The following is a 26,440-nucleotide window of genomic DNA, read 5'->3' as shown; positions in this document are numbered from 1 at the left end:
AATGTCACCTGTACATGTTTAGAACACATTTAATTACAACAAGTGTGAATGAACGTGTTTGGAATGCGGTGTTTACCCAGGAGGAGAGGCAGGTCGAGTTGAGCTTCCAGAAGCCACACTTCTTGTCACAAAGTGGACACATCACTATGCTCCCTCCAATGTTGGCGTCACAGATCTCTTTACTGAGGGGGGAAAAAGAATAAAAAACCTCATGATAAAATGTAGGAAAATACTGTTTATACCTGAATGATGAAGCTAACCGTGGTTTTCTAATCAAATTCAATCAATTAAAGGACCATACAGTACCAGTCTTTTTGACATGTAGGTTCCACGTCATTCTTGCCTTGATACAACAATCCAAACTTCTTTTACGGTTAGTGAAACATCTGGAAATTATTCACTGCTAATTCACCACTACCATTATGCTTCCATTCAGTGGCGTCATTTCAGTAAAAGCCAAGGTATGGCAAGGAGGGAGGGTGGGTGGGGGGGGGGGTGAAGGGGGTGTTTCCCCCCCTTGGTAGATATTTTTTGTCAAATCAGTTGTGCAATAGTCACTTTTGGTGAGTTGTTTCTATACAATTCACTTATATGACATTTACTGTAGGTATGACACAGGACTACAAAAGCATTTAGTATAGAAATGTCAACAGACTAAAGCAGGGAACCACAATATTTTGCATACAAATTATGCTGAGCAGAATGTAATATCATAACGGTCTTTTTTTCTTGCAATTGAGCCAATTTTCTAGTTTTGAGGTGTGTGTTCAACAGAATGTAGTATCAAAAACACATTCACAAAAAGTTTGGGTTACTGAATGCTGAACTGCACTGTTATAACCACTAAGCCATTGTAAGACCGTACCTGTGTCCCTGTATCACTCGTCTCTGCTGCCCTTTGACAAAAGAACTTCCCTATGTCCATTTTCCTTTTTATTTTTTTGGCGGCATATTTGAGTTAGTCACCTAGTAAAAGTGAGATAATTGACAATATCAAAACATGCTAGGGCTGTACCGAATAGTTCGAAGCTTCGAAGCTTTGTTCATAATGTTAACATTTTTAAATATATATATATTTTCTTTAATATATTAATTAGCCAAGGTATGGCGACGCCCCTGCTTCCATTGTATTTGAAAATGTGTCTCAAAAGGGATATTTCAATTTAGTAGAACTCAGCAGTCGTACCTCTGTAAATGCGTAAGCTAGCTGTCAACACCCCCATTACTCCCAGGTGTCAGACTCCTCATTCACTTCCATTAATTGTTGGGAGCTAGTCTACATATCATACTTCTGAAGTATAAACAAACTACTGCTGTGCGGATTCCAATAACACAGACAATTCTGAGTCAAAGGTACGCGTTTGTTTTGGCATTTGATGTGTCCTTAAATATTTATTACCTTTGAAGAATAAAAGCAGATCTGGTAAGTAAGGGATAATACACAACGGGGTGTGCAGTTATCGGTTGGAGCGTTTTTTCTCCAACAAGTGCATTCTTTTTCAACAACTACACATCTCGGAGTGTATTATTCCACTTATACCATGGCCGCTTGCCAAAGACAAAAAATATGTGCCATTTATTCAAATGTTCTACCTGTACACAGACAGTAGTCATTTTAAGTAGCCTTTTACACTTAGTCTGTTTTTACTTTTACTGGATTGTGTATTGCATGGAATGTTGTTGTTGCCATGCTGTCATTGAGATGTTTTTGTTGTTTGTTGTTTTTGTTACTCGTGAAGCTACAAATATGAATTGCCCCACGTGAGATCAATAAAATTGTCTGAATCTGAATTCATATATAAAGAAACATGTTATTTATGCTTTGTTTACTGTTGACTTTCATCCTAGTCCCTCTGCGCTACCTTAGCAACTGCTTGACAACCACCTGTCACCTGACTGATGACCTAGAAAGCTAACTTTATGCTAGCAAGCCTTTCTGTTAACTCTTTCTCTGCCAACAATGATCCAGGGAGCCTGGTGTTACCATAGGGAATGAGTCTGAGATAGCAAAAGTCCAATACCGCCGCCTGGTGGGTATTGCACTTACTTTGAAACTCTCTGTATTGGGCTGTGTGTCGATTATATTGGTCCGGGCTGATTCTAGTAACCTGAACCAAGGGCTTCACCCGATCGCATTGAATCGTTTTCGGGACCCCCGATTCATTATGCTGTGGTGGGTTATGTCGTGGGCCAAATGGACATACGATCTACCAGATGGCAACCAAATAATTGGAATATTCTTTTTGGAATCCCACCGGCCACAGGTAAGAGCAATTTAACATCAATTTCAGATTGATTGTGCCTTGCTTGTTTTCATAGCCATCGCCCTGATCAGCGTATGTTGCATTCATGATGGAACATAATACCGATCATATGCCTTTGAATTTTCTATTGTAGCGTGTGTAGGGATGAAATGCCATAATATATAATACACGTCGCAGGCTATTACTAGCCTCCCAGGAATGACCCTAAACCGCTCTAAAACCATACTTATATTCACCACGGTATAAAACTGGAATGTATGGATGGATTTTTTTTCTTTTTCACATCTTGAACGATAGATACTCGATGTCAAATGGGCCATAGTATTGCATCCATAGCTATAATATAGAATATAGTTATAGCCCTGCAAACAAGGTGACCGACTCCATTGGTTTAATGCGTGGCAGCACATAGCCATATCCCGTTCCCAGCGTGGCAGAGAAAGAGTTAATAACTGTGCCTATTGTTAACAAACAGTGAATATGATCCGACAGCATATTTGACAAAAATGCTGGCTTGCTTACCAGACCTCTCCTTGTCCTCAAATCAATAATCTTTTCCCGTCAGTCGTAATAATGAATAATTACTTGCATTCATATAGTGCTTTTCTAGACACTCAAAGCGCTTTACAATGTAGGGTGTAAATTGCCTCCTTCGTAGCCTCAAGTGGAGTCACTGTAGCAAGGTGTAGCACTTACCTGCTCACCGACGTTGTTGCAAACCTTGCCTCGCGGATATCAACACTCTTTAGTTTAGACAGACTACGTTTATTTGTGCAAGGCTTTTTCTCGTCGTGTACATCCCGGCCTTGAAATTCAACTCGCAACAAAGCCTGTACCAGCGGTGGTGTAGTCTAGTCTGTAGTCTACTCTGTAGTAGAGGCCAGCGGTGGTGTAGTCAAGTCTGCAGTAGAGGCCAGCGGTGGTGTAGTCAAGTCTGCAGTAGAGGCCAGCGGTGGTGTAGTCAAGTCTGCAGTAGAGGCCAGCGGTGGTGTAGTCAAGTCTGCAGTAGAGGCCAGCGGTGGTGTAGTCAAGTCTGCAGTAGAGGCCAGCGTGGTGTAGTCTAGTCTGTACTAGAGGCCAGCGGTGGTGTAGTCAAGTCTGCACTAGAGGCCAGCGGTGGTGTAGTCTAGTCTGCAGTAGAGGCCAGCGTGGTGTAGTCTAGTCTGTAGTAGAGGCCAGCGTGGTGTAGTCAAGTCTGCAGTAGAGGCCAGCGTGGTGTAGTCTAGTCTGTACTAGAGGCCAGCGGTGGTGTAGTCAAGTCTGCACTAGAGGCCAGCGGTGGTGTAGTCAAGTCTGCAGTAGAGGCCAGCGTGGTGTAGTCTAGTCTGTACTAGAGGCCAGCGGTGGTGTAGTCAAGTCTGCACTAGAGGCCAGCGTGGTGTAGTCTAGTCTGTACTAGAGGCCAGCGGTGGTGTAGTCTAGTCTGTAGTAGAGGCCAGCGGTGGTGTAGTCAAGTCTGCAGTAGAGGCCAGCGTGGTGTAGTCAAGTCTGCAGTAGAGGCCAGCGTGGTGTAGTCTAGTCTGTACTAGAGGCCAGCGGTGGTGTAGTCTAGTCTGTAGTAGAGGCCAGCGTGGTGTAGTCTAGTCTGTACTAGAGGCCAGCGGTGGTGTAGTCAAGTCTGCACTAGAGGCCAGCGTGGTGTAGTCTAGTCTGTACTAGAGGCCAGCGGTGGTGTAGTCTAGTCTGTAGTAGAGGCCAGCGGTGGTGTAGTCAAGTCTGCAGTAGAGGCCAGCGTGGTGTAGTCTAGTCTGTACTAGAGGCCAGCGTGGTGTAGTCTAGTCTGTACTAGAGGCCAGCGGTGGTGTAGTCTAGTCTGTAGTAGAGGCCAGCGGTGGTGTAGTCTAGTCTGTAGTAGGGATGTCCGATATTATCGGCTGATATCGGCATTAAAATGATGATATCGGAAAATATCGGTATCGGTTTAAAAACAATTTTTTTTTTACATTTCTATAACCTATAGCCTGGCAAGCAAGTAAGAACAAATTCTGATTTTATTTATTGTCAAAAGTATGCATAATGTTGTGTTAATTCCACAACAAGAGATATGTAATGTTAATTACCTGAAATTATTCCATTTTTGGGGGGAATCCTGCATATATCGGTATCGGTTGATATCGGAAATTAAGAGTTGGACAATATCGGTATAGGTAAAAAAGCCAATATCGAGCATCCCTACACAATACCCTTTATGTACACAATACCCTTTATGTACACAATACCCTTTATACACGGTACCCTTTATGTACACAGTACCCTTTATGTACACAATACCCTTTATGTACACAGTACCCTTTATGTACACAATACCCTTTATGTACACAATACCCTTTATGTACACAGTACCCTTTATGTACACAGTACCCTTTATGTACACAATACCCTTTATGTACACAGTACCCTTTATGTACAGTGACATCTCCTTAGCAAATGACCTCAATACCTTCTATGCAAGGTTTGATGCTGGTAATAACAACACCAGCCCACAAGCCACGGCAATGGGGGGGGGGGTCTGCTGCTGATGGAGACTCAGTGTTCAGGGTAACAGAGCATGAGGTGAGGCGGACCTTTAAAAAAGTGAATATCAGGAAGGCAGCAGGACCGGACGGCATCCCAGGCCGCGTCCTAAAAGTCTGTGCCGACCAACTGGCCCCAGTATTCACTGACATATTTAACCTGTCCTTAGAACAGGCTGTCATCCCCACCTGCCTGAAGAAGTCCACTATTATCCCTGTACCCAAAAAATCCAAGCCTGCTTGCCTCAACGACTACCGCCCTGTAGCTCTCACCTCCATAGCCATGAAGTGCTTTGAGAAGCTAGTAAAGGGCTACATCTGCTCCTCCCTCCCAATCAACATGGACCCCCTGCAATTTGCATACCGCCCCAACAGGTCCACGGAGGACGCCATAGCCCATGTGCTGCACACAGCAGCATCACACCTGGACAAGAGGAAGGGGAACTATGTGAGAATGCTATTCATCGACTACAGCTCGGCATTCAATACCATAGTCCCCTCCAAACTCATAGCCAAGCTCAGGGACCTGGGCTTGAACTATGACCTCTGCCAGTGGGTCTTGGACTTCCTGACGGGCAGACCCCAGGTGGTGAGAGCAGGCAACTGCACCTCCTCATCCATCACCCTCAACATAGGGGCCCCCCAGGGCTGTGTTCTGAGTCCCCTCCTCTACTCCCTGTACACACACGACTGTGTGGCTCAGCGGAGTATCAACACAATCATCAAATTTGCTGACGACACAGTGGTGGTGGGCCTGATCTCTGCAAACGACGAGAGGGCCTACCTGGAAGAGGTCAAGGTCCTGGCGGGATGGTGCCAGGAAAACAGCCTCTCCCTGAACGTCAGCAAAACAAAGGAGATGATTGTGGACTTCAGGAGGTCGGGGGTCAAGGACTACAGCCCCCTCAGCATCGACGGGGCACCGGTTGAGAGAGTGAACAGCTTTAAGTACCTCGGAGCCTACATATCCGAGGACTTGACATGGACCACACACATTGACAGTGTTGTGAAGAAGGCACGACAACGCCTCTACTTCCTCAGGCGCCTAAGGAAGTTCCAAGTCAGTCAGAAGATCCTTAAGAACTTCTACTCATGTACAATAAAGAGCATCCTGACTGGCAACATTACCTCCTGGTTTGGGAATAGCACTGCACAAGACCGAAGCAGACTACAAAGAGTGACACGTTCAGCCGAACGCACAATTGGAGGGGGGCTCCCCACCCTCCAGAACATTTACAACAAGCGGTGCAGGGGCAAGGCTAAGAGAATCATTAAGGACTCCAGTCACCCGAACAACTGCCTCTTTGAACTGCTGCGGTCAGGCAAGCGATACCGGAGTCTCAAGGCGAGCACAGAAAGACTCAGAAGAAGCTTCTATCCCTAGGCCATCAGGCTGCTCAACGAACAATGAACGCTACACAACAACCATCAAACGCACATAGCACACACATCCACACGCACACACTCACTTTAAACAAACACACTGTAGCACCCACTCCCCACACTTTATATTTATTGATAAAGGATTTGCACTACAACTCGTACACCTTACTGTAAATTGTACCTAAATTGTACCTCATCCCATTTCTGCTTTGCACTATATAGTATTGTATATTAGTACACTGCATAGTATTGTATATTATATGGTAACTCAGTTACGTCTATTCTGCAAGTATTCTGTACTTCTGTATGACAACTATTAAAGAAACTTGAACTTGAAACTTGAACACAGTACCCTTTATGTACACAGTACCCTTTATGTACACAATACCCTTTATGTACACAGTACCCTTTATGTACACAGTACCCTTTATGTACACAGTACCCTTTATGTACACAGTACCCTTTATGTACACAGTACCCTTTATGTACACAGTACCCTTTATGTACACAATACCCTTTATGTACACGGTACCCTTTATGTACACAGTACCCTTTATGTACACGGTACCCTTTATGTACACAGTACCCTTTATGTACACAGTACCCTTTATGTACACGGTACCCTTTATGTACACGGTACCCTTTATGTACACGGTACCCTTTATGTACACGGTACCCTTTATGTACACAGTACCCTTTATGTACACGGTACCCTTTTCGTCGACATGAGCGATTGTTTACCCAACCATATTTTAGCACTCCCAACTCGCATTTAACCCTTTCACTACCACACTACCGTTAACCCTTGCACTGCGACAATACAGAAGGTTAACCCTTGCACTACCACACAACAAATGGTTAACCCTTTCCCCTTGGGGGGAAAGGCTGTTGTCTAATGTCTTTTGTTTGTGGTGTGTTTGTTTTTATTTGGTATATTTGTATTTTGTATTTCTTATTTCTTATTGTTTTGTCAATATTATTATTATTGTTGTTGCTCAACAGGTTTGTCCCATTGAGATCCAGGATCTCTTTTACAAGGGAGACCTGGCCAAGAATAGCAGCAACACAACATTTCTAAAGACATTACAGATATTTGGTAACCATATATAGGCAAAGTTATTGACAGAAAGGCTTGCTAGCATGAAGTTAGCTTTCTGGGTCATTGTCGTTGGAAACGGGAGACGTTTGCCTTCAGGGCTTTCTGCCAGACATCCAAACGTTTATATTTAGCTGTGAGGCTCTAGCCGTGCAGTATATCGAAAAACAAACCCCCCCGCCCCCAGCCAATCCGAATAGAGTATTCACCCGGGCCATGGTATGAATTTGTTATAAGCTTCACTGTGCTTTGTCTTGCACAGTGTTTGGGGAGTGGTTACCGTGGTAACCTGCTGCCTGGATGAAAGGAAGATTCTAAACATTGTGAAAAGTTGACAGTTGATCAAACTAACTAAGTAAGAAATAGTTCCTTTATTGATCATTTGAAAATAAATAAAAACACAAGCCAAAATAAGCTTGCGAGGAGAGGTATATTTGACACCGAAAAATATATTACACAGAATAATATTGCTGTATAGTTTGTTTATGATGATATAAGTATGATATTTAGACTAGGTCCTCAAAATTACGCCTGGGAGGAACGGTGGTGTTGGAAATGAAATATCCCTTTAAACACCACACATGTGTATGGTTGTTCTGTTGTACCTTAAAATATGTCGTCTAAAAAAGGAATAAGACGATTCTTCCTCAGATACTGTTATTATATCACAATGGCACAACAGAAAACAAGTGACACATAAGATGTTGGCATTTTAGTAAAAATGTGGTGACTTTCTTCAGTTTATGTGGCATATTATATAACATTTCCAGATACACTGGAAGCCAATGCTGGAGGTGAAGAGGCAGAAAATAACTGTTACACATTTTTCAGTAACAGTAAAAGATTAAGAAAAGGGAAGGGCGCCATGATTTTTGTATCACGGCAAGAATGACTCGGAACCCACATCTCAAATAGTCCGGCACGGTCCTTTAAGCTAGGTATAAATAGGCTGCAGCAACGTGTCTTATTTCTGTTGGTCAATATTACCACCAAGTGATGAATCTGGGAAGCGGCATGGGTAAAGTAATCCATCAATAATGTGCTGTGTGAAGAGAAAGGGTGTTCTGGCGCCCCCCGGTGGTACTAACCTGGATTTATTGTCATCATAACTGAGAAGTCCATAGGTGAAGCATATGAGGCCCATTACCGCTGCAAAGAACAACATCTCTGTGTAGAACCCCAGCCAGGCAAAGTATATCCCAATCTTTTCTCCGTAATACTTCCTGTAAGCAACACACAGTCGTTTCTAACAGGACAGAGGACTTTCAGAGTACAACAATTCACAGTGACACTCTTGACCCACGCCCCCTAATAATTTCATTTAATTTAATTTCAAACCGTTATTTAAACTCGAAAGGCAACTGAGGTTTCCCTCATTAGGATCTAACATCCCAATAGGCCTATTTGTTTACGGTTTGATTCTATGGTAGTTTTAAAATAGAGTAATACAAAAAAATTAAGTTAAATAGAATAGACATGGTTGTTTCTGGCTGAGTACCAGGGTTAGTATAAAGGTTGTTTTTGTCTGAATTAATAATACCAGGGGGTTCGTATATAAGGGTCGTTTCTGTCTTGAGTGAGTACCAAGGTTAGTATGAGGCTATAAATGGAATTGTCACAAGCAGCCCATATGAAAAACATCTGGTACATTATCTCCTGTTCAGTTTCATATGATTATATCCAACAAGGCACTGCTATCTTCCCACTCTCTAAGCTGAAAGCTTAACCCCTCATTTACAATACAATACTCACTACATAAACCAAAACTAAGAACATTTAGTACGATAAAAAGTTGTTATAGAAATGAAAAATAGGTGTGTGCTCCATTATCAAAAAGACAAAGGTCATTGTGTGCCCAGCTCTGCTCTGGGATTTTGCCCCTCTGCACCTCGAGACCGGACGTCACCGGGGGGTCACAGAAGAGGAGCGGATCTGTATTTACTGTGGTATCGATATCGAGAATGAGTTTCATTTGATGTTTTATTGTCCACTATACTATGAGTTGCGTGAAAAAGTTATTTGACAGGCGTAAAAACCTTGAGTTAATGTGGTTTAGTGATGCAGATAGACTCAAATGGATCTTTGATCACAGGGTTTTTGCACTTGCTGAATATTTAGAGAAAGCTTGGGATAAACGCACGAAAATAACATATATGTGATGTATCTTGGCATCTGATGGTGTGCAGCACGGTGTAGCTTAGACACCATGGGAAGTGATTGTTATGTTCAATTGTTGTGTTTGGTGTCTTATAATCCCGTAAGCGATGGGTCGTCGGACATGACACGAAAATAAAATTTCATTCATTCTATCATTCACAGTGTCAATGTAAAGAGTCTAGGCGGCACAGTGCAGTAAGATACAATTAGCATAGAACTGACACATGAATATGACAGGAAGCGTAAAGAGTAGGCATTTGAATATTGAACGTTTGGCCTGATGGTGGTGTTATTCCTCTAGGGGTCATGAATATACACAGCACATTTGAAAACTAACAAACGAACGAAATGAATAAATAAAACTACAGGGGGGGGGGGGTCTACATAAAACAACACCTACCTGATGAGGCTCAGAGGCTGCTCCTTGTAGAAGCAGAGGAAGAAGCAACACCTACCTGATGAGGTTCAGAGGCTGCTCCTTGTAGAAGCAGAGGAAGAAGCAACACCTACCTGATGAGGTTCAGAGGCTGCTCCTTGTAGAAGCAGAGGAAGCCGGCCCAGTTCTTGTACAGGTTGTAACGTTCACTCTCACATTCAGCATTCTTTGCCCTTTTCCAGTATCGACACTACAGGACCAGGAGAGACAGAGGAATGTGGCTGTTCATCAGTTCAAGTTCAAGTTTCTTTATTAGTTGTCATACAGAAATGTTTCTTTCTGTGTTGCTCCTGAGAGTGTGCTAGATAATAACAAGATAGTATAAAATAAGTATAATAAGTATAAAATAGAAAGTCACGAAGTCAAGTACGTAAACAAGTGTAAACGACAAAATTGTTCAGTGTATCTATATATACAGCTGGTACAAAAATGGTGAGGCATTATAGCTTAGCTTGTGGTGCCACCTTGTAGTGGTGAGGTGCAATAAGGAGGTGCAATAAGGAATGAGAATGATGTGCAATTTCCTTACCAATAATATAAATATAAAGTGTGTCTAAAGTGTTAAAGTGGGTGCTACAGTGTGTTGTTTATTTAAGTGAGTGTATGTGCGCTGTGGGTGTGTTGATGGTTTGCTTAGATGCAGGTTAGAGGATTACAGTTTTCTTCAACACATTAAGTAGTATAGTATTTGACATATGGATTGCAATTAATCTGTCTGGTACTTTATCATCCTGTATGCACTATTACACTTTCCTCCTATACATTATTACACTTTCCTCCTATACATTATTAGTTTCCTGCTATACATTATTACACTTTCCTCCTATATACAGTAGTATTACACTTTCCTCCTATATACTATTAGTTTCCTGCTATACATCATTACACTTACCTCCTATACATTACACTTATTATTAGTTTCCTGCTATACATTATTACACTTTCCTCCTATACATTATTACACTTTCCTCCTATACATGATTACACTTTCCTCCTATACACTATTAGTTTCCTCCTATACATTATTACACTTTCCTCCTATACATTATAGTAGTGTCTAGTAGAAAGAGTCTCACGTCATGCAGAGGGAAGGCAGCTGTGTACGTCCCGTTGCTCAGCAACCTCTTGATGCCTCTCTTGTCCTTCTCCTTGCGGTCATCCTTGTGGTACGAACAGCGAGCCAGGATGTAGTACACCTAACGACAGAGAAAGCCAGGATGTAGTACACCTAACGACAGAGAAAGCCAGGATGTAGTACACCTAACGACAGAAAGCCAGGATGTAGTACACCTAACGAGAGAGAAAGCCAAGATGTAGTACACCTAACGACAGAAAAAGCCAGGATGTAGTACACCTAACGACAGAGAAAGCCAGGATGTAGTACACCTAACGACAGAGAAAGCCAGGATGTAGTACACCTAACGACAGAGAAAGCCACGATGTAGTACACCTAACGACAGAGAAAGCCAGGATGTAGTACACCTAACGAGAGAGAAAGCCAGGATGTAGTACACCTAACGAGAGAGAAAGCCAGGATGTAGTACACCTAACGACACACATCCAGCTAGATTGTAAAACAGACAGGTTTTTGTAAAGTAGAACCTTCCTATGGTATGGCTGTATTAAAGGTCCAATCAGTGATGCAAACCTTTAGATTGCCCCACCACCAATAAGAAATGAGCAAAGGAGACGTGTTCCTTCTCTAGGAAGATACAGATCGGGGCTTTCACTCCCGAAAGCAGCAATGAGATTCAGGATGTTCAGCCTGGAGTTGGACCGTTGTCACTGAAATGGACACAGAGTTTCTGGGCTCTTTGAATGTTTGTTTGCACTTTTACAATCAAATGGGCTTCATTTATTCTAGTACTACTGGACTTGAACCAGAAAAATATACCCATATCTCCAGAAAATTCTAGTCCATCTGTACCAACTGATACCAAGGAAGGACACAACAATGTAAAACAATGCAATTCTGTAGAGCTTTCCGGGAAACGTTTCCAAAGTCTGGATATAAAGATTTTTGACTGCATCAAAACGATCACCGATCCAAGGCCAATATTTTACGAGATAAAAGAGAGTCATCCTCCAATTGTTTTCAGTTAAAAACAAATCAATATCATCATGTGACGTTGTGAATCCTGATCTCCAGGCTTCAGGAACCGGACATAATCCGCAGGGAGCGTTGTCGTTTCCAATCCACAATACTGAGACGTACTGTACATGTACAGTAGGTTCTGCTAAATGTTCGCCCGGGGCTCTACTAAATAAGAGCTATTTAGATTTGTGCTGCTTTAATGAAAGCTCTACATCACCGTTTTGGGGAAAAGCTCTTTCCATTTCTGCTTATAGGGAGAAGGAAGTGAAAGTGTAAATGAAAGACAGACTTTGTGAACACAGTGACAGTAGCAGAGTAGCCCTGCTTGAGGCCTAGTAAGTCTATCTCTGATTCACCTCTGACTGATTGGTAGATGTTTGGACTAATTTGGATGTAAGAGCTCAAACAAACAATGTACAAATCCACAAAGTCAGTCTCCAATTGAACAGATCCTCATTTTGTGTCTTGATAACGTGATAGCATGTGCATATCCGTTTGTGGAGTGAAGTTGTGGAATATTTTACCTGAATACATCAAACTGAGTAAACATATGGCACAATTTAAAAAGCAGCTTAAAAAAATACACATTAGAGAAATACAGAAATGAGTAATGAGGATAAACAAAGTAATGCTATATTGTGTTATGTAGTTCTGTACTGTATTCACTGCTGTCATGTGAATCAAGTTTTTTTCTTCTTTTCGTACTATAAGTAAAAGGATATTCTATATTGTATTATACTAAATTATGTTATAACTAGTCAAATGAATGGAAGAACAAATGTAAATGTAAGGGGGTAGGGATCTATAAGCTTACTTCCCTCTACTCCTTTTTTGGACATGTCTGCTAATTCTGGATTACGGACTTATACCTCAATTCAGCAATGAAGCAACATCAAACAGAAGTGGAGAGAAGTGAAAACGGATTTAACGAGACCCACAGTGACTTCTACCTTCTCAATGGCTCGGAAAAGAAACACATAGATGTCGGAACAGCGGCTATACACACGCTACTAACAGCGAGCCCTGTACGGAAAAACTTACCCCCGACTGGCAGATTGGACCGTAGGACCATGATCATCCTGGTTCTGCTACTTTCGGGAGACATTCATCTAAACCCAGGCCCGGTTATGACCAGAACTCAGGCTAGAAGACTTGGTCTGGCAACGCAAGAAGCGATGGAGGTTCCCATCGCGACCAACATCAACAACGCAACCTGTGGCTACATCCACAGCGCGGGCGGCGATTCTCCCCCAATGACGCCGCAGCAGACAAGCACACGTGAGGCAGAGACGAGAGGAGGTGAACCGAGGGTCGAAACCATGACGACCAACTCGACGCGGGATTTAAACATCTCGACGCCCGATAGCCGGCTAGCTAGCAGAGCTAACAACGAAAACATCCAGGAACGAGTCCTTTGTTGTTCCAGCACGGCGCGGGACCCGACCCCCCCCTCCCCCCTTCTTTGTTGTTCCAGCACGGCGCGGGACCCGACCCCCCCCTCCCCCCTTCCCACCCACAACAACAAAGCCCCCCAGCCCCACACAGAGGAACAGATCACAAACGAACAATACTTCGAACCTGCCAACATCAATGAAATAACCAACGCCAATGGACTGAACATTTTTCACATTAACATCAACAGCTTAAAAAACAAATTGGATGAAATCAAACAATTATTCATAAATGGTAAGGCAAACATACTGTGCTTCTCAGAAACTAAGCTTGACGATTCTGTAAAAGATTCAGAGATAGAGATTGAGAACTACTCAATAATCAGGAATGATAGGAACAAACATGGAGGTGGTGTCTGTGTGTACATACACAAGGACACCAAATTCATCAACAGAAATGACCTGAATCATAAATCAATTGAAACTGTATGGGTGGAAATCCTATTCGAAAGGGCGAAATCCCTACTGGTTGGCACAGTCTACAGGCCGCCAGATCATAGTGGCTTTTATGATACACTGGATGGGTGTTTAGCTGGAGTTGAGGATGTAGACAAAATTCTTATTGGAGACTGGAACACGGATATGCAACGAAAAGATGCACCCGTCTTCAAGTCATTCAGTAGGTTTTGTGATCTGCACGGCCTCAGCCAGCTAATCACCCAACCCACACGTGTATGTGAATCAACTCAGACTACCATTGACCTCATTCTGACCTCCGACAAGTCCAAGATCACCAATAAAGGAGTTATAGCATGCGGGTTAAGTGATCATTATATGATATTCTGTACCCGCAAAAAACTAAAACTAAAGGCTGGCTGCCACAAAACAGTCACATCTAGAGACCTAAAAACCTACTCTAGCGAGGCCTTCAACCTTGAACTGGAGAGTCTGGACTGGTCAGATGAACTCAATGGTACACTGGTTGAAGAAACATGGCTTGGTTTCAAAACCAAATTCTCCACAATACTAAACGACATGGCACCGATAAGAACCACCAGGGTAAAAAATCGCGCTGAGCCGTGGATGCACTCCGAAATACTGGCCGCTATGAAAACCAGAGACAAAAAATGCTCTGAGTTTCGTAAGTCAGTCAAAGCTTACTAAAAGCACGAGCAGTGAACTCCAAGCCCACGTGACTGAACTCAAACTAGAAAGAAACAGACTAAGAAAGGACGTAAACTCCATGATCAAAACTGCAAAAAAGAATTTCATCAATGACAAAACCGAGGAAAACAAAAACAAACCACGTGAACTTTGGAAATTATTCAATAATCAACTAGGATGCAGTAAAAAACTTAAAACCAGATTCTCAAACATAAACATAAAAACGGATAACACGCTCATCACAGACAAGCTGGATGTAGCCAATTACTTAAACATTTTCTTCACAAACATAGCCACAACACTGGTAAACAAACTACCCTCCCACTCAGGGCTTTATGGGGTAGAACACATAGTAGCTTACTACAAAAACCTAGGGGTCCGCAAGGACGACTTCAAGCTGGAAATGGTAACAACAGATGAGGTACTCAATAAACTGAGCGCCCTCCAACCTAACAAGGCCACTGGCCACGACAACATCCCTTCCAAATTCCTCAGAGACTCAGCAGCCGCCATCACCCCAATCATCACACACATAATAAACCTCTCCATAAAACAGGGACACGTCCCCAAGGACTTCAAAATTGCGAGGGTGACCCCTCTGCACAAAAAGGGCAGCAAATTAGACCCAGGCAACTACCGCCCTGTTTCTATTCTCACCTCCATCTCGAAAGTCATGGAAAAAATAGTCTACGAACAGGTCGAAAAGTACCTAGCGGAAAAAAATCTAATCTACGCAATCTGGCTTCAGAACATCCCACTCCACTGACACATGCCTTCTCTATTTGAATGACCACATCAAACAAGAGGTGGACGCAGGCAAATACTGCGGCATGGTCATGCTGGACCTACAAAAGGCCTTTGACACGGTCAATCACTCCATTCTGATTGACAAGCTAAAAGCAATTGGTTTTGATAGTCTATCAGTGAGCTGGATGCAATCCTACCTTGAGGGGAGGGAACAGATGGGAGGTAAACGGTACCCTATCCCCCCCCCTCACAGTGAGCTGTGGTGTTCCACAAGGAAGCATACTAGGACCGCTACTGTTCCTAATTTATGCAAATGACATGTCGTCAGCTTGTGACTGCAACTTGTTCCTGTTTGCGGACGACTCAGCCCTGCTGGTCTCTGACAAGAACAAGTTACAGGTTGAAAAAACCCTCAGCTCGGAACTAGGCAGAATCTGCATATGGCTCGCTGATAACAAACTATCATTACACATGGGCAAAACAGAGTCCATTCTCTTCGGTTCAAATAACAAACTCAGCAAGACCGACGGCTTCTCAGTTACAGTGGGTGACAATATTGTCACAAGAAAAGATGAAATTACCTACCTGGGTTCCATCCTAGAGGCTAATCTCTCCTGTGACAAAATGGCATCCAATGTAATAAAAAAAGTCAACCAACGAACTCGATTCTTGTACCGGATCTCCTCTCTGGTAAACAAGAATACCCTGAAGACTCTGGCAGGAGCACTCATTCAGGGGTACTACGACTATGCTTGCACCTCATGGTACCAAAGCACCTCAAAGGCGCTAAAAACAAAATTACAAACATCTCAAAACAAACTGGTCAGACTACTGCTTGACCTTACTCCTAGAACCCACCTCACCCCTGCCCACTTTGACAACCTAGGATGGCTTAGAGTAGACGACAGAGTACAGCAACTTGCAATGGGCCTGGTCTACAAGATACACTACACGACCAAGGTACCCATGTACATGTCAAAATACTTCCCAAAGGTCAGTGAATACCACGATCACAACACCAGAGGGAGCTCCACAAATCATGTTAAACCCAGATTCGGCTCAAATAAGGGACTAAACACGTTTCGCAATTATGCCACATCAATGTGGAACGCCCTACCCAAAGCTGTAAAGGAATGTGGATCACTACCCACTTTCAAAACCTCTCTCAAGGGACACCTACGGGAGACTGCAATTCAACACTGGCCCCTGTAAATATCCTAACCCAACCCCCTCCAATGTACAGTCATTTACCTAGTATGGTTTTGTCAATAGTCCAATGTACAATTTTGTTTGTACAGTGTGTGTCCCCCCCCCCCCTCAATGTACAGTTTTGCTTGTATATACAGTGTGCCCCCCCCCCAACCACCTCCAATGTAGATCACCCAGTATGGTTGTCAATATCCCAGTGTACCCAACCCCCCCCCACCCAACCTCCTCCAATGTACAGTTTCTACGTCAAATGTATATACTCCCTTTTCCTGACTCCTTCTGTATCACAAACAGTACTGTATTTGCAAATCTGGTATGTCATAAATGTATAGATGTAGCAGTACTGACTATCTGTATGTCATGTATGTCATATATGTCCTGATGAATTGAAAATGGGGGACCCTGATGTAAACAAGACGAAAGTCTTTCTCTGGTCTGCATCCCCTTAACAATTGTGTGTATTGAGCTGTACTGTATTGTACCCATTCTGCAATATGTTAATAAAGTTTTCAATCAATCAATCAATCAACTAAATACATTGCTCTTGACTTTTTGTTTATAATTCCTTTTTTTGAATTTTTTGTTGTTATGATTGTTCTGTTTGACGGAGCTAGATACCGTGATTTGTTTGAAGGAATATGAAGAATACATGTTCAAAAATAAACTTTTTCATTCATTCATTCATTCATTCATTCATTCATTCATTCATTCATTCATAACATCCAATAATAGAGCCTTGGGCTCTCCGGTTTGACGCTTTGGTTAGAGAGGTGTTCATGTCCCCAAATCAATTGAACCATTTGATCATAGATCAATAGAATAAGGTATAAATTCTGGTTTTCGGGTGGACCTCTGCTCTAAAGAGTCTCTTTGCGGCGTCCACTCACGATCCTGTTCCTGGTGGACGGCGGGAAGAAGGTGTCCTTGTCGTTGATGAGGAAGAAGTCGATCTTGCCCTTGTCGAACGGGGACGTGAAGTAGTCCGGCGTGGGCTTCATGATGTCGTCGGGCAGGCGGAAGGGGCGCGACAGCCACTTGAGCGGGACGTCCTGGGCGTGGGGGATGTCGCTGGCCTTGAAGGGAACCTTTATCTTCAGGACGTCGGCATAGGTGGCCAGCACCTCCCACGGCGCGTGGACCTTTAAGAAGTAGGTCTTGCCGTCGTCCGAGTCCTGGGAGGGGACGTGTAGAGAGGAGGCAAAGCGATAAGTAACACAAGGGACGGTCAGATTCAGTGGGCTTGGTTAAAGTTCATGTTTTTATGCAACATTCTTTATCTATATCTGTGTTTGTAAACATTTGTTTTTTATAGAGAAACATACAAAAGAATGACTATCACATTATAAATCTTACTGATTAGGAGACATAGTGCAGCAACCTCGCTTGTAAAGGCTTAGTGATGAACCATCCCTTTAAGGGCTTTTGGAACAATGTGTTGTGCCTCCATACTATGTCCACTAGGGGGTGCCAGTGTTCTGTGGTTAAAAGGTTCTTACTGATTTCGCCTGCGTCTCGAGCTCCAGACCTGCCTTCTCAAGGTTGGCCTCAAACTCACTCCTCCTCTCCTGTGGACAGACGGACAGGACAGACAGATGGACAGATGCTTTACTCTTTACTCTTCTTCTTCAAAATTATCATCACAGAATTATCTCATTCTGCAAAGTAGCCTTATAGAGGAGCGAAAAACACCCCTATATCCTAAAGAAATTCAAATGATCTCCTGTGGGAAGTCAGACTCTGAGCTGGACATGAGGCAAGCAAGTCAAGCAAATGCACAGACATCAAAACTTGGTCAAAGTGTGGGTGTCTCAGATCTCTCCTTCACTTTCAGGGAGAAGTGACGCGACTGAGACTATTTAGACAACTTCCTGACCCTTCCCTCTACCACCTACACCCCTCACTGTGATTCATGATGACCAGCCAGGGTATTTTCTTATAGCTATATATGGACATTCAAGCTGGTGACTATGTTATAAGAAAGTATAAAATCCTGTACTTAAGTAAATGTTTAAACATCCTAATAGGTAACTCTGGATCAGTGTACAGTACAGAGTATTATTAAACTGTTAAGTCAGCAATTAAGTACCTCAAACGAAGAAGAACCATCATGTAAGTATGTTGTACGTTTTCAGAAGAACAATGTTTTCAAGAGTGTTGTGTTCCTTCATAGTTAAAGACAGTAGATGTTGAGTACTTTATTATCTAAAGATGGTAAGTTAGAGTGTTGTGTTCCTTCATAGTTAAAGACAGTAGAGGTTGAGTACTTTATTATCTAAAGATGGTAAGTTAGAATGTTGTGTTCATTCATAGTTAAAGACAGTAGGTTCAGTACTTTATTATCTAAAGATGGTAAGTTAGAGTGTTGTGTTCCTTCATAGTTAAAGACAGTAGAGGTTGAGTACTTTATTATCTAAAGATGGTAAGTTAGAGTGTTGTGTTCATTCATAGTTAAAGACAGTAGAGGTTGAGTACTTTATTATATAAAGATGGTAAGTTAGTGTTGTGTTCATTCATAGTTAAAGACAGTAGAGGTTGAGCACTTTATTATCTAAAGATGGTAAGTTAGAGTGTTGTGTTCCTTCATAGTTAAAGACAGTAGAGGTTGAGTACTTTATTATCTAAAGATGGTAAGTTAGAGTGTTGTGTTCATTCATAGTTAAAGACAGTAGGTTCAGTACTTTATTATCTAAAGATGGTAAGTTAGAGTGTTGTGTTCCTTCATAGTTAAAGACAGTAGAGGTTGAGTACTTTATTATCTAAAGATGGTAAGTTAGAGTGTTGTGTTCATTCATAGTTAAAGACAGTAGAGGTTGAGTACTTTATTATCTAAAGATGGTAAGTTAGAGTGTTGTGTTCATTCATAGTTAAATAATAATAATAATGCAGGACCTGTAGCAGAGGTCTTTATTCGGCATGCAACGACACTCAATGTTTTAGTGGTACACACAGCGGTTAGTTTTAGCACACACACCGGAACACACACGCATGCATTGTCTCTTTAGGATCGCAGATGCGATTTGTCTCTGCGATTAACCCATCCCGTCGTCCTTCCCCCCCAAGGGCAGCCGGGAGCAGACAGGCGTCAACGTGAGCCGCGCCAGGGGACCAATCCAAGTGCTCCTGTCCGTCTTCGTCAAGGACGCCACAGCGTTAGCGATCTGTTGTTGTGCATGTTTTTCCATTGGGTTTATCTTATCGGGGGGGAAACCCTTGCGAGCACGGGGAGAACATGCAAACTCCACACAGAAAGGCCTGGGAGATACCCCACCTGGGTACCTGGCATCATGGAAACCTGGTCCCCAAGCGGGAATCGAACCCTGTACCTTCTTGCTGTGAGGCGACAGTGTTAACCACTACACCACCGTGCCGCTTAAAGACAGTAGGTTCAGTACTTTATTATCTAAAGATGGTAAGTTAGAGTGTTGTGTTCCTTCATAGTTAAAGACAGTAGAGGTTGAGTACTTTATTATCTAAAGATGGTAAGTTAGAGTGTTGTGTTCATTCATAGTTAAAGACAGTAGAGGTTGAGTACTTTATTATATAAAGATGGTAAGTTAGAGTGTTGTGTTCATTCATAGTTAAAGACAGTAGAGGTTGAGTACTTTATTATCTAAAGATGGTAAGTTAGAGTGTTGTGTTCATTCATAGTTAAAGACAGTAGAGGTTGAGTACTTTATTATCTAAAGATGGTAAGTTAGAGTGTTGTGTTCCTTCATAGTTAAAGACAGTAGATGTTGAGTACTTTATTATCTAAAGATGGTAAGTTAGAGTGTTGTGTTAATTCATAGTTAAAGACAGTAGGTTCAGTACTTTATTATCTAAAGATGGTAAGTTAGTGTTGTGTTCACTCATAGTTAAAGACAGTAGAGGTTGAGTACTTTATTATCTAAAGATGGTAAGTTAAGAGTGTTGTGTTCATTCATAGTTAAAGACTGTAGAGGTTGAGTACTTTATTATCTACAGATGGTAAGTTAGAGTGTTGTGTTCATTCATAGTTAAAGACAGTAGAGGTTGAGTACTTTATTATCTACAGATGGTAAGTTAGAGTGTTGTGTTCATTCATAGTTAAAGACAGTAGAGGTTGAGTACTTTATTATCTACAGATGGTAAGTTAGAGTGTTGTGTTCATTAATAGTTAAAGACAGTAGAGGTTGAGTACTTTATTATCTACAGATGGTAAGTTAGAGTGTTGTGTTCATTCATAGTTAAAGACATTAGAGGTTGAGTACTTTATTATCTAAAGATGGTAAGTTAAGAGTGTTGTGTTCCTTCATAGTTAAAGACAGTAGAGGCTGAGTACCTTCTCGTGATGCATCACATTCATACTCCCCAAGTGTTTTGGATTGACTTTACAAATGTGCAAATATAGCACATGGGACTGTCCAAAACATTTTATTTTTTTAATATGTATTATGTATGGTACATGAACAAAATAAAGCCATTGTTTATATTGTTCATGAAGTGGATTCAGGAGAACACAACAACAGACAACAAACTGAAAGATATAGTTGAGTTATAGATACTACTGGACAGGGACAAAAAGCAGAGTATTAAAGATATAGTTGAGTTATAGATACTACTGCTGGACAGGGACAAAAAGCAGAGTATTAAAGATATAGTTGAGTTATAGATACTACTGCTGGACAGGGACAAAAAGCAGAGTATTAAAGATATAGTTGAGTTATAGATACTACTGGACAGGGACAAAAGCAGAGTATTAAAGATATAGTTGAGTTATAGATACTACTGGACAGGGACACAAAAGCAGAGTATTGCCAGAAAGCTTGCAGTTGTTTGTCTTTAGCTCAGAGGATGACAACCAAAGAAGGAATTTCTATTTTAAGCATCAGTAATGCTGCACAGACTTTAAACTTTAAGGCAGATTTCAGTATGTGGTGTAAACCTGTGGAATTCTCTACAGAATGATTTCTCCCCCCCTCCCCCCAGTGTTATCATAAGTATTGATTGTTAAATAATTGTAACAATTAAGGGGCAGGCAAAATAAGATTTTCTTCTCCCTGCTCTTCTTTTTGCTCATGGAATCTGCTAATTGAGATGTGCTTTGATTATGAAACGCCTTTAATTTTTTTTTATAAATGGAACTGGAAATAGATTGCATTACTGTGTATTACCATGAACGTAACAAATATATATATATATATATTTTTTAAATATGATTCAGTCAGTGGGTATTGTACAGTTACAAGCGTCTTTATTTCTCTTAGGATCTGGGGGGGGGGGGGCTTGTGGGACAATGGTCATCCTTTTATTGTGCATCTTTCAAATGAAGTGCTTTCATAACGAAAACGGTATCCTGGTAACCTGGTCAGTTAATGACTGTACTGAAGCCAAAGGATGCCCGTATCTCTCTCTCTCTCTCTCTCTCTCTCACTCTCAGTCTCTCTCTCACACTCACCTGTTTCTTGTCGTCTTCTAGGTAAGACAGCACAAAGTCTATCCTGCGCACCCCGTCGCTGAAGAACACCGTGTCTCTATTCTGCTGGAGCTTGTCAGTCTGCAAGGGAGACAGACACACTTGACTTAGAGGACACACACAACGTTAGCTGTCCAACACAAGAGACACACACTTGACTTAGAAGACACAAACAACGTTAGCTGTCCAACACAAGAGAGAGAGACACACTTGACTTAGAAGACACAAACAACGTTAGCTGTCCAACACAAGAGGAAAGTTCAAGTTTTGTTTTTATTTGACACGTTACGTATAATGTACATTACATTGAAATGCTCGGTTCTGTATGAGCCCCCTGATAATTTGCTTCACACAGTACAGTACAAACGTTTAAAGAATAAAGTCCAAACACTATACAAAATATACAATATACAAACTAAAGTACAAAATTAAGTACAAAATGCAAACAATGAGGTACAAAATGCTAACTTTTTTTTAAATGCAAAAATGAGGTATGGATGTAACTTAGTGCAAATCCTTTTTGTAATAGATAAAATATGGTGTCGTGTTAAAAGTGTTTAAAGTGTCTAAAGTGAATGTTAAAGGTGAGTGTTTGTTTAAAGTGAGTGTGTGCATGTGGATGTGTGTGCAATGAATGTAGATGGAGGGGTGGGTTAGTGTTGCGAGAGGAGAGAGACACACACACTACTTTTCTTTTGACAGACACCTAATAGTGAATTAAAACTAATAGAGTTGTGTGGCGTGAACTGAAAGGGGACGTTCACTCACTACACACAGAGAGAGAGACGCAGATTCTCACAAAAACATACCAGGAGGTTTTCACTGGTTAGTCATTATTTGCCTGTGACAGAGAGTGCTATACTGCAGGGATGTTTAATATGCAACGGAGGACGCGGCCCGATGTCTTTGGAGACGGCAGCTGCACACGAGGGAGGCAGAGACGTGGCGAAGACAAACCACACTGAAGGGAGAGTTGGACACTGTCCAGTCCTGTAGGCATGTCATTATACTAAACTTAGACCCACACCAGTGCAAGAGGAGGAAAGACATCTGACATTTTTTACCTTACCTTTTACCTTACCCCCCCCCCCCCCCCCCCACACACACACACACACACACACACACTAAACACACACTACACCAGTGGTGCCCAACCAGTCGATCGCAATCGACAGGTAGATTGTGGGCTGATTTCAAGTAGATCTCGATTAATAAAATTCTATTATAAAAAAATTAAATAAAAAAATAGATTTAAAAAAAAAAATTGTTGCAAAATCAACTCTGCCTCTCCTTGTTAACTACAACAAGCAATGCTGTTTGTTATTTAAGATGAGGTCGGACTCGGCACTGACAGATTTTTGTTCATTATGCTGCTTTTATAACGCCTCAAATGACGGCTTACAATATACAATTTTGGCTGGTAGCTCTCGGCTAGGTGGTAAATTAAAAAGTAGATCTTGGTTCAATAATAATAACCCTGCACTCTAACAAGCCTCCTCACTCTGCGTATAACAAGAAGTGCTACTCTTTAGCTGAGGAGTTGAGCTTTCAGCTCTTAGAGAGTGAGAAGATAGCAGTGCCTTGTTGGATATAATATATCATATGAAACTGAACAGGAGATAATGTACAAGATGTTTTTCATATGGGCTGCTTGTGACAATTCCATTTATAGCCTCATACTAACCTTGGTACTCACTCAAGACAGAAACAACCCTTATACAGTATACGAACCCCGTGGTATTATTCATTCAGACAAAAACAACCTTTATACTAACCCTGATACTCAGCCAGAGACAACCAGTGCTTTCAGCCTCTACTTAACATTCTGGACTAGCTGTGTCCAAGGTTGGTGTGTAGTGCATTTCTGACCAAATGTATTTATTTATTTTTAAATAGGAGAATGCCGACCATTCTTCTCTACAGCTGGATACTACTGTATGTTTAACTATTAATATTTTCACATTTCTTTGAAACACTAATTGGATCTCCTGCATTACCAAAGTCGTTTTGTTGCTTTTCTGTGTGCAATTTGGTATAAAACGTGTAATGTAAGCACATGTAATGTCGCACATGTAATGTAAGCACATGTAATGTACATTTTAAGGTGATTCCTCTCACAGGTTCTGTTGTTGCATTGTTGTTGTTTTATTGGGCCACTTGGCTTGATTGAAAAAAAGGGTCAACAAACCATAAAAAAAAAGTGACTTGAATTGATTAGCTGATAATTAGATAGAGCTGATAATTGATTTATCTACCGATTCGGCTCAGTTCTACCGCTACTGCAAGAGATAATAAAACTTTCATTCAATCAATCAATCTGCACGGTGATTGATTGAATGAAAATGTTATTAACAGATTGCAGAATGGGTACAATACAGTACGGCTCAATACACACAATTGTTAAGGGGATGCAGACCAGAGAAAGACTTTCGTCTTGTTTACATCAGGGTCCCCCATTTTCAATTCATAATTAATTGTAAGTAAGGGTGCAACTTGCTCCGTGCAATCCATTCTTTGTGGATCTAGCCCTAAGTTCTTCCTGTCCATCAGTCAGCAGGCCAGTCATACCATACATACTCATCCTGCATAAAACACGTACTATTATTGCCATATTATCACCGCCTTGTCTATGTGAAAGAAGATATTGTTCAAAATCCCTAAACTACAACATGCAGAGAAAACAAAACTGACGCTAGTGACAAAAGTGGAAGCCTCGATGAGAATTAGAGTTGTCCTGTCCGTTATTTATAGGTCAGTGTTTTGAAAACACCAGACAGGTCCATTACACAGTATATAGGTCAGTGTATGAAACATCTGACAGGTCCATTATTTATAGGTCAGTGTTTGAAACACCCAACGTCATTTGTCTCAATACTTGTGCCGACTTGATATTGGGTGATTTGATGGAACATTCTAATATATGTTAAAAAAATATATAAAAAAAAGGCCATATGAAATAAAGGCTCAACTTTTACCTCGTTATCTACATTTGACTTGAAATACAAATTTGAAGCAGAGACAAAAACAACCACTTGGTCATCATTATATTATATGCCCCAATCAGGGGTGTAAAGTATTTGAGTAATTGTACTTCGTTACAATACTTAAAGTACTGTTTTGGGGGATTTGTACTTTACTCTAGTATTATTAGGTTTGTATACTTGTTTTACTCAATTACATTTCAGAGAAAAAAAAACATACTTTTTACTCCTTTAAAATGCAGACCTACAAAGTACAAATCTCGCAGGTCCAACCATTTTAATTAGTATATTTGTTTCTCTGGCCGAACTAACGTTAATGTTATTAATCCTGCGACTGCACAGTGTAAACAAACAGCCAATCAAATCCCCATCAATGGAAAAGGAACCCGCCCATACCCATGCTGATTGGTCCTTGTGCAAGACTAGAAAGCGGGGATCTTTGATTAAACACCTGCTATCAGAAGAATAGACGGTCAGAAAAAAAGTTTTTACTTTTACTTTTTAGTACATTTGAAAGTAGAAACTTTTTTACTTTTACTCAAGTGTGTTTTTAGCCAGATACTCTGACTTTTGAGTGAGATTTTGAGACGGTACCCATACTTTCACTTTTCCATTTCTGGGTACTTTTTACACCCCTAGCCCCAATGCTGTTCCATGTGACTAAGTACAGCCTTGTTCCGACCAGCGAAGGCGTAGTGTGGTCAGTAACGTGGGCCCCACCCAGGTTGTTTATCAGACTCCAACATCCACCAGCGCCGGCCCAACATGGAGGAAGTACACAGCGCGGTGATGTTACTCTGCATCAAGACCATTATGTGGTAACTACTGGTACTATTGGTACCACTACTGGTAATTGACAAGAAGATCCACTGCATTACAATACATAACAAGAACATAAAAGATATACAAATGCCTTTTGTTGTTTGTGAGCAAGTATACAAGGCCCCCTCTGTTGATGTGTGTTTTAGAAATGTGATCATGTATATGAACACAGAGGCATGCGATAAAACCTACCACCTCACTCCCTTGTTAAATCAGGTTGGATAAAAGTAAAAACAAAAAAAAATATTAGATGGCCTAATTACATTAATTAACTAATTACATCACTACAAACCTAACTGACAAGTAAAAAAAATAAAAACATATTTGACTATTATGTACTATGCTACTATGTCTATATTACTATCTACTTCTGTATGTAATATGCTACTATGCCTATACTACTACGCCAATATGTCTATATACAGTAATATATATATATATATATATATATATATATATATATATATATATATATATATATATATATATACGTATGTATGTATACAGTCTATATTTTCAATCTTAACTCAATCAGTGCCATCCACGTGATATTACGTGTTTGCTCGTCATGCGTTGGGTGCCAATGCCAAATGTGTCTCCCGAACTCAATGTACAGATGTATGCCGATGACGCAGTCATCTACACACAGGGCAAGGACATAGAGTTGATTACATCTAGGCTCACATGCGCAGTGCGCACTAGACAAGGTACAATGCTGGCTAAACAGCACCTGTCTCCTACTTAATGC

General features: G+C 41.3%; 1 protein-coding gene across 1 annotated transcript in view; it reads right to left on the bottom strand.

Moving 5' to 3' along the window:
- The window catches only part of ano5b (anoctamin 5b), a 129,636-nt gene that overhangs the window by 29,466 nt on the left and 73,730 nt on the right, over positions 1–26,440 (bottom strand). The window contains exons 3-9 of the mRNA XM_084309171.1: positions 21,872–21,970; positions 17,952–18,020; positions 17,343–17,627; positions 10,926–11,045; positions 9,924–10,039; positions 8,345–8,479; positions 77–182 (exon numbers count right to left, since the gene is read on the bottom strand). Coding sequence (XP_084165297.1) covers positions 77–182; positions 8,345–8,479; positions 9,924–10,039; positions 10,926–11,045; positions 17,343–17,627; positions 17,952–18,020; positions 21,872–21,970 — 930 coding nt within the window. The remainder of the gene's footprint in view (positions 1–76; positions 183–8,344; positions 8,480–9,923; positions 10,040–10,925; positions 11,046–17,342; positions 17,628–17,951; positions 18,021–21,871; positions 21,971–26,440) is intronic.

This window comes from Notolepis coatsorum, assembly GCF_963971535.1.
Source record: "Notolepis coatsorum genome assembly, chromosome: 2".
In the NCBI taxonomy this organism is placed as follows: Eukaryota; Metazoa; Chordata; class Actinopteri; order Aulopiformes; family Paralepididae; genus Notolepis; species Notolepis coatsorum.
This window is presented reverse-complemented; position numbering and strand designations above follow the sequence as displayed.